The 14,747-nt window shown below is 43.1% G+C and overlaps 1 protein-coding gene across 1 annotated transcript in view; it reads left to right on the forward strand.

The window, feature by feature from the left end:
• The first annotated feature begins 7,159 nt into the window (after positions 1 to 7,159).
• MAP2K1 (mitogen-activated protein kinase kinase 1) overlaps positions 7,160 to 14,747 on the forward strand; it is a 78,483-nt gene continuing 70,895 nt past the window's right edge. Inside the window, exon 1 of the mRNA XM_036305550.1 lies at positions 7,160 to 7,678. Within this exon, the coding sequence (XP_036161443.1) occupies positions 7,599 to 7,678 (80 nt within the window). The 5' untranslated portion in view covers positions 7,160 to 7,598. The remainder of the gene's footprint in view (positions 7,679 to 14,747) is intronic.

Here is a 14,747-nt window from a genome sequence, read left to right on the forward strand (position 1 = left end):
ATACAAATTTTCCTCTAAAATAAAGCTCATAAATTGATAATATCATAAAATTAACTGATCCTGTAATATCAATAGTGTGTATGCCTAATATAAATACAGGACTCCATAAGTAAACAGAAGTTATCAGTGAGTAGTGTATCAAGAATGGTTTTTATGATCTTTTTTCTACTTTTCTAGTTTTTCCCCACAGAATAAGCTGGTATCTATATGTATAAAAGCCTAAGCAACTGTCTGACCATTCAACCATCTGACTGGTAGCTATAACACGCACTGACCACCAGGTGACTTGGCAGTTGCGGTTCTCAGGTGATGTACTCGGAACCAGAAAGGAGGAAGCCTGATTCTGGGCTGTGTCACCGGAGAACCACCCTCTTGCAATCCTGGACCCCTTGGGGGATGTCGGAGAGCCGGTTTGGGCCTCATACCTGCAGGCCAGGCTGAGGGATCCCACCAGTGCACGAATTCGTGCACTGGGCCTCTAATTAGTTATATATATATATTTAAAAATATATATATATTTAAAAACCCACAAAATTCTAAACAAAAACATAATGCTCAGAAAATGCAAATGTTTTAATGTAAGAAATACCTATATTATTCTTTCACTTTGAAAAGAAAAGCAGAACAAATAAAAATACATTTTGGTCATTCTGTCCTGTTTTCTGAGGGGAAAAAAGTCTTAGCATAAATTTCTTCTTCTTTTCTATAATAATTATTTTATTGAAAGGGTAACACATATCCAGAAAAGTGCATAAATCATAAATGGAAAACATACCTATATTTTTTTTAAATCCTCAACCGAGGACATACTTTCATTGATTTTAGAGAGAGAGAGGAAGGGAGAAAAAGAGAGAGAGAGAGGGAGAGAAACATTGATCAGTTGCTTCTTGTATGTGCCCCAACTGGGGATTGACCCTGCAACCTTGGTATGTGCCTTGACCAGGAATCAAACCTGCAAGGCAACCTTTTGGTGTATGGGATAATGCTCCAACCAATTGAACCACCTGGCCAGGGCAACACACCTGTATTTTATTGTATATAAAATTATAAAGTTGTTTTAGTTTCTTGCATGTAGTTTCTTCTACTCAAGAGGATGTATGTGAGATTCAATCATATTATTGAAAGTAGTTACTAAGTATTTTGCACAATGCTATGTATTCCATTTTATGAATTCACAACAATTTACATATCTATTTACTATTGATGGACATTTGGGTTGTTTTCCTAATAACTATTACAAATAGTGTTGCTATGAACATTCTTGTACATGTTTTCTGGAGAACATATATATTGATTCCTAGGAGTAGAATTGCTGAGTCTTGGGTAAATGTAAGTTAAACTTTAGTAAATATTGCCAATTTTCCTAACTAGCTGCATAAATTATACTTCCACCATAGTATGTGTGTTTTTTATTATAGTAAAATATACATAACAACAAAAATATACCACTGTGACCATTTTTCAATGTATAATTTAGTGGCAATAAGTACTCACATTGTAGCTCTAATTTGCATTTTCCTGATAAGTAGTTCAGCATCTTTTCAAGATTATTGACTCTTTGGATATCTTCTTTTATGAAATGCCTGTTCAAGCCTTTTGCCCATTTTTCTATTGGATTGTCTGCTTTGTTTTTCTTGTTAATATGTAGGAGTTCTTTCTACATTTTATTTGTGAGTTTTCCCCCCAATATATACATTGCAAATGTCTTTTCTCTTTTTACCTTTTTTTGAGGTCAGAAGTAATTAACTTTAATGTAGTCCAATTTATCACATTTTTCTTTTATTATTTGTTTGTTTTGTGTCTTGTTTAAGAAATCCTTGCCTACCCTAATGCCATGAAGATATTCAATATTTTCTTCTAAAAGTTTTACTTAGTTCCATAATCCATCTATTGTTGATTTGTTTTGTACGGTAAGAGGTCGGGTGCAATACTTATTTTATTCCTTATGGATATTTAATTGACCCAGCACCATTTATATAAAAGACCTTTCCTCCACTGTACTGTATTTTTGTCTTTGTCATAAATTGGGTGATAAAATACATATGGGTTTGTTTCCAGACTCTCAATTCTATTCCACTGGTCTGTTTGTGCTTGTGTCAGTGCCATATTGCCTTAAGTACTCAATCTTTAGATGGATTTTGATATCTGGTAGTGTAAGTCCTCCAGCTTTGTTCTTCAACACTGTCATGGCTATTCTATCTTCCCCTTTAATTTCCCTGTTCATGCTGTTGTGGTTGTTTTAATAACAGCTTAATTGACAGACAATTCACATACCATACAATTCACCCATTTATTTTTTTTTTAATATATTTTATTGATTTTTTACAGAGAGGAAGGGAGAGGGATAGAGAGTTAGAAACATCGATGAGAGAGAAACATCGATCAGCTGCCTCCTGCACACTCCCTACTGGGGATGTGCCCGCAACCAAGGTACATGCCCTTGACCGGAATCAAACCTGGGACCCTTCAGTCCGCAGGCCGACGCTCTATCCACTGAGCCAAACCAGCTAGGGCACAATTCACCCATTTAAAGTGTAAAATTCAATAGTTTTTTTTTGTTGTTGTTGTTGAAAGAAAGTGGCTTTCTTTTTCTTTTTAAAAAATATTTTAATTGATTTTTTTAGAGAGAGAGGATGGGAGAGGGAGAGAGAAAGAGAAACATCCATGTGAGAGTGGAACATTGATCAATTGCCTCCTGCATGGGATCAAGCTCACAACCTGGGCTGTGCCCTGACTGGGAAGCAAACTGAGCGCCTGGTGCATGGGTTGACACTCAACCACTGAACCACACCAGCCGGGCACAATTCAATAGTTGTAATGAATTCACAGAGATGTGCAATTATCACCACAGTCAATTTCATCACATCATAAAGGAACTTCATGCCCTTTAGCTATCATCCTTCTATCCCTCCTTTACCTGCCCCACCAAGCCCTAAGCAACCACTAATCTGCTTTTGGTCTCTATAGATTTGCCCATTTTGAACATTTCATGTAAATAAAATCATATAATATGTAGTCTTTTGTGACAGGCTTCTTTCACTTAGTATAACATTTTCAAGGTTCATCCATGCTGTAGCATGGGTCAGCACTTTATTCCTTTTCATGGTCTAGTAATATTCCATTTTATGGATAGGCCACATTTTGTTTATTCATTCATCAGTTGATGGACATTTGGGTTGTTTCCACTTTTTGGCTCTTCTGAGTAATGATGCTATAAACATTTGTGTATAGGTTTTTGTATGGATGTACATTTTCATTTCTCGAGTATATTGTTAGAAGTGGAATTTGCCAGGATATATGTTAACTGTACATTTAACAGTTTGAGAACTGCCAGAGTGTTTTCCAACTGTCTGCACTATTTTATATTCCCATGTTACTGTTTTCTTTTTTAATATATTTTTACTGATTTCAGAGAGGAAGGGAGAGGGAGAGAGAGATAGAAACATCGATGATGAGAATCATTGATTGGCTGCCTCATGCATACCCCCAACTGGGGACTGAACACGCAACCCGGGTATGTACCCTGACTGGGAATTGAACTGTAGCCTCCTGGTTCATAGACTGATGCTCAATCACTGAGCCACACCGGCTGGGCTTAATGTTTTCTTAAAATTTTTAAATTTTTTTTTAATCCTTACCTGAGAATATTTTTCTATTGATTTTCAGAGAGAATGGAAGAGAGAGGGAAAGACAGAGAAAAATATCGATGTGAGAGAAACATATTGATTGGCTGCCTTCTGCATGCATCCTGACCAGGGCCCAAGCCAGAGAGGAGCCTGCAACAGAGGTATGAGGTACACCCCTTTGACTACATTCAAACCCGGAACTCTTCAGTCTGCAGGTTGATGCTCTAGCCACTGAGCAAAACCAGCTTGGGTGAAAATTTTAATGTTTTTATTTATTTTATTTTTTAAAAATATATTTTTATTGATTTCAGAGAGGAAAGAAGAGGGAGAGAGAGATAGAAACATCCACGATGAGAGAGAATCATGGATCGGCTGCCTCCTGCAAGGCCCCCACTGGGGATCGAGCATGTACCCTTGACCGGAATTGAACCTGGGACCTTTCAGTTCTCAGGCCAACGCTCTATCCAGTGAGCCAAACTGGCTAGGGCAAATTTTAATGTTTTTAATTGAACATAATAAAAAATTACAACAATATTAAAGGCTAGCCCTAACTGGTTTGGCTCAATGGATAGAGTGTTGGCCTGCGGACTGAAGGGTCCCAGGTTCGATTCCAGTCAAGGGCATGCACCTTGGTTGTAGGCACATCCCCGGGAGGGGGTGTGCAGAAGGGAGCTGATCAATGTTTCTCTCTCATTGATGTTTCTGACTCTCAATCCCTCTCCCTTCCCCTCTGTAAAAAAACCAAAAATCAATAAAATATATTTTAAAAAAATACTAAATGCTACAAAATGAAAACTTATTCTGTCTCCAGATTTCTCAGGGCTCCTCCCAAAAGGTAAGTACTTTTAATAGTTTCTCTGTGTCTTTCCAGAAATTTTCTATTACATATAAGCATATATGCAGCTATATCAATTTTCCTATAACAAATAAGACCATTTTACACTGTTCTGCTCTTTTTTTGAAATTTCTTTATTGGTTAAGGTATTACAAATGTGTCCTCATCCCCTCTTTAACCCCCAACCTCCCCCCGCTCCACTCATGCGCTCATCCTCCTTCTGTTTTTTTTTTAACATTATACATTTTGGAACTCTTTCTATAACAGCATAGAAAAGCCTACCTAATTCTTTTAAAAGACTGTATAGTACTTCTTTCTATAAATGTATTATAACTTTTATATGTCATAATTTCCTTTCAATAGATCATTGCATTGATACCAGTTTTTAAAAATATTTTAAATATTGCTGGAGTGAACATGCTTTTAAAGATTTTTTTAAAAAAAATATTTTATTGATTTTTTTTACAGAGAGGAAGGGAGAGGGATAGAGAGTTAGAAACATCGATGAGAGAGAAACATCAATCAGCTGCCTCCTACACACCTCCTACTGGGGATGTGCCCGCAACCAAGGTACATGCCCTTGACCGGAATTGAACCTGGGAGCTTTCAGTCCACAGGCCAACGCTCCATCCACTTAGGCAAACCAGTTAGGGCAAGATTTTTTTGTATAAATGTCTAAGTAAATTTGTAGGAAAAATTCCTAACAATGGCATTTCTGGGTCAGAGAAGGAGAGAGAGGGAGAGAGGGAGAGAGGGAGAGAGAGAGAGATATCAATTTGTTGTACTTATTTATACACTAGAGGCTCAGTGCACGAAATTCGTGCATTTGGGGGGGCGTCCCTCAGCCCGGCCTGCACCCTCTCGCAGTCGGACATCCTTAGCACAGCCGTGGAGGCGGGAGGCTCCTGCCACCACAGCTGTGCTTGCCAGCCATGAGGCCTGCTCAGGGCTTCTGGCTGAGCGGCGCTCCCCCTGTGGGAGTGCACTGACCACCAGGGAGCAGCTCCTTTGTGGGTGTCTGCCTCCTGGTGGTCAGTGCACGACACAGCAACTGGTCGTTCCACCGTTCTGTCAATTTGCATATTAGCCTTTTATTATATAGAATTCCTTGGCCGATTCTTGCATATACCCTGATAGAGGACCAAACCCACAACCTTGGTGTAGCTAAGGCACTCTAACCAACTGAGCTATCCAGCCAGCGCCTCAATTAATTTTTCTTTTCAGTTCTCACCCGAAGATATGTTTTTATTGACTTTAGAGAGATAGGAAGGAAGGGAGAGAGAGAGAGAGAGAGAGAGAGAGAGAGAGATGGATGTGAGTGAAACATCCATCAGTTGCGTTTTGTATACCCCCTGATGGGCATTGTACCTGAAACCTAGGTATGTGTCCTGACTAGAGTCAAACCCATAACCTTTTGGTGTATGGGATAATGTTGCAACCAACTGAGCCACCCAGCCAGGACCTCGATTTTTAATGTTTATTATTGTACTCTGATATGAAGAATTTGCATGTTTAACATGCATAAATACAGGATCACACCTACCCACACACATTCACACATCTTTTTCTATATTTTGAAAACTATGAATTCACATCAATACCTTCAATTCCAATATAACATCACAGGATTTTCTTCATTTCCCTTTGCTTCCTTTCTTGATTTGAAACTTTTTATCACAGTGAGAAACCTGGCTCATATTATCCTTAATCACATTTAGGCTCCCATCTAAGCTGCCATGCTTCTCTCTCTGGAAGGCTTTGCCCTACCCACTTGGCTCTAGGGCTACAAGATCCAGTATAGGGCTGCCTCCTGGGTGGGCAAGCCCTCTTCACCCTCTGGGGTTTCTATAGCCTCCTTCTCTGCCCCTGACACCCTGCTCTGCATGGCCAGGTGCAGATGCTTACCTTGCTCTGCACACCTAATGCCCTTAGGACTGAATACTTGAGGAAGGGCAAAGGGGGTGAGGAAAACTGAATATATATATATATATATATATATATATATATATATATATATATATATATATATATATATATCAGGCTGAATGTGCATTTTGAATAGGCATTGTACCGCTCTTATTTTACTAAACTCCTTATTTACTAATACTTCAAGTTTCATAAGAGCTGGAATTATTGGATGAAATGGGTTTTTTTAAGGCTTCAAAAAATATTACTAATCTACTCTCAAAAATGGTTGCCCCAATTTACAATCTCATCAGCACTATCGTTCTCTCTGTACCCTCATCAGTCAATAGATCAGTAGTATTACCATTATAGGCAAGGAGTCTCTAAACAAGTTTTCTATTCCCTCACTCTGTCCTTCCTTAGGACAAGAGAAGGGGCCCTTTTCCTTATTTATTTTGTTATTTCACCTCCGGAGGACTCCAGTCACCACAGAGTGGGAGGCAGCGCGGTACCAGACCCGGACAAACTCTCAGCTCCTTGTGGCATCCAGGATGTACCACCTCCTCTCCCGGTGGGTCCACCTCGGCGCCTCCTGCCCGTAGAGGGCGCTGTGGAGCCCTCGCCGGACCCCGCCCCCAGGGCAGCGCGCCGCGCCCCCGTGACGTGTTTCCGCGTCATCTGCCGCGGAGGCCGGCTCGCATTGGCTGTCGGCGAGGCAAGCGGGCGGAGCCGAGTGGGCGTGTGGAAAAGGCCGCGCCCGGGGGAGGGAGCGAGGCATCCCCCTCCCCCGCCCCTCCCCCGCCCTGCAGCGCCTCCCGGGGACCGCTGCGCGGAGCGACTGGGAGCGCGGCGAGGAGGCAGCGGCACTTTCCCGGGCGGTGGCGGGAGCGGGGTTCTGTTTCGCGCGCTGCGGAGCCCGGAGCCTCGAGCCCGAGCCACCAGTTGACGGAGGGAGAGGGAGGGCGTCCTGGGCTGCCGAGCTGCGCCTGCTGGGAAACTCTGGGGTTCCCTGCGCGTGGAGCCCAGCCCCGGGCGAGTAGGGCGGGGGTCCCACGAGCCCTCCACCGCCCCGAGGCGCTAACGGGACCTCGCGGGGCGCGCCGTCCTCCGAAGGCAGCCCCCGGCCCGCGGCCCCCAGCTGGCCCCGCGCGGCGGGCTCGGGACTTGGCAGAGGGAGGAAGCCGAGGGGCCGCTTTCCCCGCGGAGTTGGAAGCGCCTTTCCCAGGTTCAAAATGCCCAAGAAGAAGCCGACGCCCATCCAGCTGAACCCGGCCCCGGACGGCTCCGCGGTTAACGGGACCAGCGCGGCGGAGTGAGTATGGGGGGCGGCGAGCGCGGGCCGGAGAGGGGAGGCCCCCGCGGGGCTGCCTGAGCCGAGTCGGGCGTGCGCCGCGCGCTGGGCTCCGCTCGAGTTCGTCACGTACGTCTCGGGCGGGCGGGCGGGCGGGCGGGCAGGAGCGGAGAAGTCCCGGCCGCCGCGATATCGGTGACTAAGCACTGATTGTGCTCCTGACTCAGGCCCGTCAGTGGACCCAGCAAGTCTGGAGTTTTACCCGCTTCCCGACCCTCTCGGTCATCCCAGGCCACAAGGAAAACCCCCCCCCACACACACACAAAAAACTGGTTCTTCCACTGCCCCTCCCCAGCGGGTTTCTAAGTGCGATCCTCTGGGATTCTGGCCCGAAGGGGACACAGGTCATGGAGAGAATTAAGACCGCATCTACTTGAGAGCGGCTCGAAATGCAGAGCGGAGTTGGGATCCACCGGCAGCATTCTCACCTGGTGCCTGACACCTGTGGGCCGGGAGCGCCTCGCTGCCGCCGCTGCCTGGCCAGCGGGGCGTGTGTGCACTGACTTCCAGGTGGCTCTTCCATTGCCGACTTGGGGGCTCCTTGTCCTTGCCCGTCTTCCTGGAGACTATCGGGTCTTATAAGGAGCGGCTCCTCTTCATCTGACTCCCTCCACCCCTCCATCCACCCATCCCTCCATCCCTCCATCCACCCACCCATCCATCCATCCATCCATCCATCCACCATCCATCCAGCCAGCCACCCAGCCATCCAGCCACCCATCCACCCACCCACCCATCCACCCACCCATCCACCCACCCATCCACCCCATCCACCCATTCATCCACCCATCCACCCATCCATCCATCCATCCATCCATCCATCCACCCACCCACCCACCCACCCACCCACCCATCCACCCACCCACCCACCCATCCATCCATCCACCCATCCACCCATCCATCCACCTACCCACCCACCCACCCATCCATCCATCCATCCATCCAATCTGATGAAATTGTTTCATGGGGGTTTCGGAGCTCTCACAATTCTTTTGGGCTTTGGGTAAGGGACAAAAAAGACTGTGAGGGAGAGAGACCCTCTGAAGAAATCACCGGAAAAGATTTGGCTCTTAATCTTTTACCTGAACACTGAAGACTTTAGGAAACTAACTAGCGGATGACGCGAATAGAGTAGGCCTGGATCTCCTGTCCTTTGGTGATTTCTCTGACCTTCCTCTCTCTGGATTTTAATATCCCAGGGACCTGTTGGCTTGGTGAATGTTCACCTCTGTAATGGTCATCAGGCCATTGTTGGACCTGTAGTGTGAGCTCAGACAAGTTCCTCACACCCGCTCCCAACAAAGGGTACCCTCTTCAATACTGTAGTGTCTGTTTTGCATGTTTTTGACTCGTACATTTGTTCAGTTTTAGTTTACAGAATTTTATCCCCTTAAAATAGACTGAAAAACCCCCAGAGGCAGAGATTCCTTAGTTACATCACTGCTTTCAGGTCAAATTTTTGACCTTTTGTTTTGACCACAGTGGATTCTGGCTGAATGTTGTGGCCTGGTCATCCTGCCCTGTTTGATTTGGAGGAAGGTACTAAGTGGAATTACCTGTGGTCGTTCTGTTGTTAATTGTAACACCACAGCTGTATTATCAAGGGGGAAATTTCATTAACAGAAAACAGTACAGGAAGGAAAAGAAGAAAGTACTCGAGTCGGTGGCAGAAAAATTTGGGTGGGACTAGGAGATTCTAAATAGTGGGGAAGAGGTTGGATTCTGAAGTCAGGCTAAGTTTGAAGCTTGGCTCTGTTACTTGTGGTTTTTGTGACTTGGGACAAATTTTTTAATCTCTCTAAGGCTTAGGCTTAGTTGTTTTTGTTGTGGTTTTTTTTTTTTTTCATCTGCAAAAATGGGGCTAATTATAGAACTGACTTAGGATAGTTATGAAGATTAAATAAGCTAATACATAGTAAGTTTCCCATAGAGATGTTAGCTCTTGGTGCCTTTGTTACTGGGTAAATGTTGAAAAGGCTGAAGGAAACTGGAAGGTAATTTTCATTCCTGGTGGGTATGTGTGTTAAGGTACCTTTGCTTCTGGGTAAATGAATCTCCCTTGCTTAGTTTTTGTGTGCCATATGCATCTACCTCCATCACACATTGCTGTGTTACAATAGGAGGCACCTTTATGTAGGCTGCCTGAGACAAGCAGGGACTGTCTCACTACGAACAGGAGTCCTGAAAGCTGTACACGTCTTCATCTTTCACCTTCCAGAGTGTTTCTCCAGCAAAGCTACAGTTCTCACCCGGCCCGCATGGCTCAGTGGTTGAGCATGGACCTGTGACCAGGAGGTCATGGTTCCATTTCCGGTCAGGGCACATGCTCGGGTTGTGGGCCCGATCCCCGGGGGCATGCAGGAGGCAGCTGATCAGTGATTTTCTCTCATCATTGATGTTTCTACCCTCTCCCTTCTTCTCTGAAATCAATAAAGATATATTTTTAAAAAAAAGCTACTGTTCTCATGATTTCTGTGATTTAGACCAGGTTACAGTTCTGAACATTATCATACAACAAGCATGTCAAACTCTCGGCCTGAAGGGCGCATGCGGCCCACAATGAATATTTTTGCAGCCCAGCCTATATAGCGGTATGTAAGAAACATTTTGATAAAAATGTTGTAACTTAATTTTTACAATATCCTGTTATATATAATTATTAATAACAAACTACAAATTCGCTGATGACTGATTACTGTAATCGTGTTGCATTCATTTCCCTTACTCGCCTTACCCGCAGGCACACCATTTCTCTCCACTAATACAAGCAGTGAATACTTTAGCAGCCAATGGCCATGTCATTAGTCTTGTACTGACTTGTTTGGTGTGCACAACAGGAAATATTTTGCTTTCGGAGAACAAGAAAAATAGGTTTATTTGTGTTACATTTACTAATTTGTTCAGTTATTCAGCGTCTGGTAAGTTAATGTTCAAGAAACAAATATTAATTTTTATTAAAATATTCTATTATTTTATGCTAATGATGACTCATTTATTTCAGCTCTTTGTATTCAGCATGTCTCTATTGAAATAAACCTATGTTTCTATGAAAATTGAAGTTTTTGTTTTTTTGTGGCCCACATAAACATAAACCTTGTTTATTTGGCCCGTGTTAACCATTGAGTTTGACATGCTTGTCATACAACGTAAACTAAAGAAAAAGGAACATTGACAGTAAAGAACTCTTGGTACTAAATTGGCAAGTTGATTCTCTTCTGTGGCTCCCTGGCACCTTGAGGTTTACCTCTAATGTATGGAGCTGGGTTATATGGGACCTGATGTTATGCAAGTTCTGGGAGGTTCCTTGAAGAAAACAAGTGCAAAAATACTTCTTTTTGCAAGTTTTGCAGAAACACGATCATATTGCAAGGATGCTAAGTGTTAGAATGAAATACATTGGAAATAAGATCATATTCTCCTGGTTTAAAATGTTTTTCATGGTCCTATTGCAGTTAGAATAAAACCCAAACTTCTTATATTGGGCTATGAGAATAGGAGTGATCTACCCACTGTGCCCCTCACCCCATCTCTTTAATCACATTTCCTGCCGCTTTTTTCTTCCTCCATACTAGTTGTCTTTCACTTCCTCCATAGGATGGTCCATACTCCCTGCAGGCTGTTCCTTTTCCTGGACTGACTCATCCCTCCCTCTTCCTTAGCTAGGAAGGAAGTAACCTTCACCTCTTAAATGTCATTTCCACAGAGATGTTCACAGACCATCTAATTCAGTGGTTCTCAACCTTCCTAATGCTGCGACCCTTTAATATAGTTCCTCATGTTGTGGTGACCCCCAATTTCATTGTTACAAATTGAACATAATTAAAGCATAGTGGTTAATCACAAAAACAATATGTAATTATATATGTGTTTTCTGATGGTCTTAGGCGACCCCTGTGAAAGGGTCGTTCGACCCCCAAAGGGGCCGCGACCCACAGGTTGAGAACTGCTGCTCTAATTTAAAGTAGATCCCTCTTTCTCATGTTACTTCCTTTTTTTTTTTTTTTTTTTTTTAATCCTCACCCGAGGATATTTTTCCATTGATTTTGCGAGAGAGTGGAAAAGAGAGGAAAGACAGAGAGAAATATTGATGTGGGAGAAACACATCAATTGGTTGCCTTCTGCACGTGCCCGACCAGGGCCTGGGCCAGGGAGGAGCCTACAACTGAGGTATGTGCCCTTGATTGGAATCAAACCCGGGGCCCTTCAGTCCACAGGCGGACACTATCCACTGAGGCAAACTGGCTAGGGCTTACCTCATTTTTAGATGACGCTCATTCACTTTCTATAATTTTTTACTAGGGTATTTAAAATATCTCTCTTCTGTACACCATAAACTATAAGCATAGTGCTGCCATTTTTTTATTTACTGCTCTGTAAATAGTTCCTAGAATACAGTACCTGGCACATAATAACTGCACCAGTGTTTGTTGAGTGAATCAGTGAGTGAATGAAGTTTCTAATATTTGTACAATGTGTTTAACAAACCTTTTTATATCTATTCATTATTTATTTTCCCTTTTACTCTCATTTCCCAATCCCCATCTTCTTTCACAGGCACCATTCACCCATTCTAGGATATTTAATATATGATCTTATAATTCCACCCATTATGTATATATGTGCTGTTGGGAATTAGATAGGTGTTTTGTGTGTTTCTGTGCTTAGAGCAGCCGTGGGCAAACTACGGCCCGCGGGCCGGATATGGCCCGTTTGAACTGAATAAAACTAAAAAAAAAAAAAGACCATACCCTTTTATGTAATGATGTTTACTTTGAATTTATATTAGTTCACACAAACACTCCATCCAGGCTTTTGTTCCGGCCCTCCGGTCCAGTTTAAGAACCCATTGTGGCCCTCGAGTCAAAAAGTTTGCCCACCCCTGGCTTAGAGTATAGCTGAATGCTATTGTGCTACTCTTCAGTCTTAAAAAGAAGGAGGTCCTGTCATTTGCGACAATGTGGAAAACCTGGAGGACATTATGCTAGCGAAATAAGCCAGACATAGAAAGAAAAATACTGCATGTTATCACATATATGGAATCTAAACAAGTGGAATACACAGATGTAGAGAGTAGAAAGGTGGTTATCAGGGGTGGAGATGTGGGGGAAATGGAGAGATGTTGGTCAAAGGGTACACAGTTGCAGTTATGTGGAATGAATAAGTCTAGAGATCTAATGTACATCATGATGACTATAGTTAATACTGTATTGACTACTGGGAATGTGCTATGAGTGGACTTTAAGTGTTCTTACCACATTAAAAAAATGGTAACTATTGCCTGATCTGTGTGGCTCAATGGTTGAGCGTCAACCCATGAAATAGGAGGTCATGGTTCGATTCTGAATCAGGATACAGGCCCAGGTTGCTGACTCCATCCCCAGTAGTGGGTGTGCAGGAGGCAGCTGATCCATGATTCTCTTTCATCATTGATGTTTCTCCCTTTCCCTTCCTCTCTCTCTGAAATCAATAAAAAATGTTTTTTAAAAAATGGTAACTATATGAGGAGATGGATATGTTAATTAACTTGACTGTGGTAATCATTTCACTGTATATGCATATATCAAATCATTATGTTGTACACTTTAAACATTCATTTTTATTGTGCTGTAACTCTGCATTAGTCAGGATAGACTAGGTTATATTGAGGTAACAGCACAAAAGTCTTAACTAATTTAACACACTTGCAGGTCAGTGGGAAGCTCTGTTGATCAGATTCCTTCAGGGACTAGACCAGTGGTCGGCAAACTCATTAGTCAGCAGTGCCAAATATCAACAGTACAACGATTGAAATTTCTTTTGAGAGCCAAATTTTTTAAACTTAAACTATATAGGTAGGTACATTGTTATTAACTTAATTAGGGTACTCCTAAGGCTTAGGAAGAGCCACACTCAAGGGGCCAAAGAGCCGCATGTGGCTCGAGAGCCGCAGTTTGCCGACCACGGGACTAGACTGATACGCTTATATGATAAGGGAATCTTGTGAACCACATTTTGGCTCTTAAGTTTCTGCCCACAAGTGATACATATCACTTTTGCCACCATTTCATTGGTTAAAGCATATCACATGGCCACACTGATCTTCAGGTGGGGGCCTTCTTGGAAGAGAACAAGAATATGTGAACAGACCAGATTTTTGAGTGCCGTATTTTTATTTATTTAGTTTAGTCCTACCTGGAGGATATTTTTTCCATTGATTTTTAGAGAGAGTGGAAGGGAGGGAGAGAGAGAGAGCCAGAGAAACATCGATGTGAGAGAGACTCATCGATTGGTTGCTTCCAGCATGTGCCCTCACCCGGGTTGGGAATCAAACCTGCAACCCTTGACCAGAATTGAACCTGCACCAAGCCATGCAAGCAGGGGCTTATCTTCTTATTTAAAAATCCAGACAGAATGTTTCTGAGCTCTATTCATGATGCTTTATGTGTATTTAGTTCATTATTTCTCTCATTTGCAGAGCAGTTAATCATGTGCATGTAATGCATTTTACTTACTCCTCCAGAATTAGACCACTTTGTTGTTTCCATTCCCTTGCTGCCTCAAATAGTTCGGCCAAGACTGTCTTTGTACCATAGCTTCTTTTGAATCCTTGTGAGAGTTCCCTGTGGAATGTACTAGTATTCAGAAATGGGATTGCTGGGTCTTAAGGTACCTTGCCTCTCCTTCCAAGATGAGGCACTTATTCTGTCTTTGTTTTTTAAAGAACACCTGTAGTCTCCACTGGGGAAGCTTGAGATCTGAGAAATCTCAGTGATAGCACAGGATACTTGTTAAAAACCTCACTTTTTAAAAAAAAATATATTATATTGATTTTTTACAGAGAGGAAGGGAGAGAGATAGAGAGTTAGAAACATCGATGAGAGAGAAACATCGATCAGCTGCCTCCTGCACATCTCCTACTGGGGATATGCCTGCAACCCAGGTACATGCCCTTGACCGGAATCGAACCTGGGACCTTTCAGTCCGCAGGCCGATGCTCTATCCACTGAGCCAAACCGGTTTCGGCTTTTTTTGTTTTTAACCTTAGCAAGTC

The sequence above is a fragment of the Myotis myotis genome, unplaced genomic scaffold (genome assembly GCF_014108235.1).
Source record: "Myotis myotis isolate mMyoMyo1 unplaced genomic scaffold, mMyoMyo1.p scaffold_m19_p_1, whole genome shotgun sequence".
In the NCBI taxonomy this organism is placed as follows: domain Eukaryota; kingdom Metazoa; phylum Chordata; class Mammalia; order Chiroptera; family Vespertilionidae; genus Myotis; species Myotis myotis.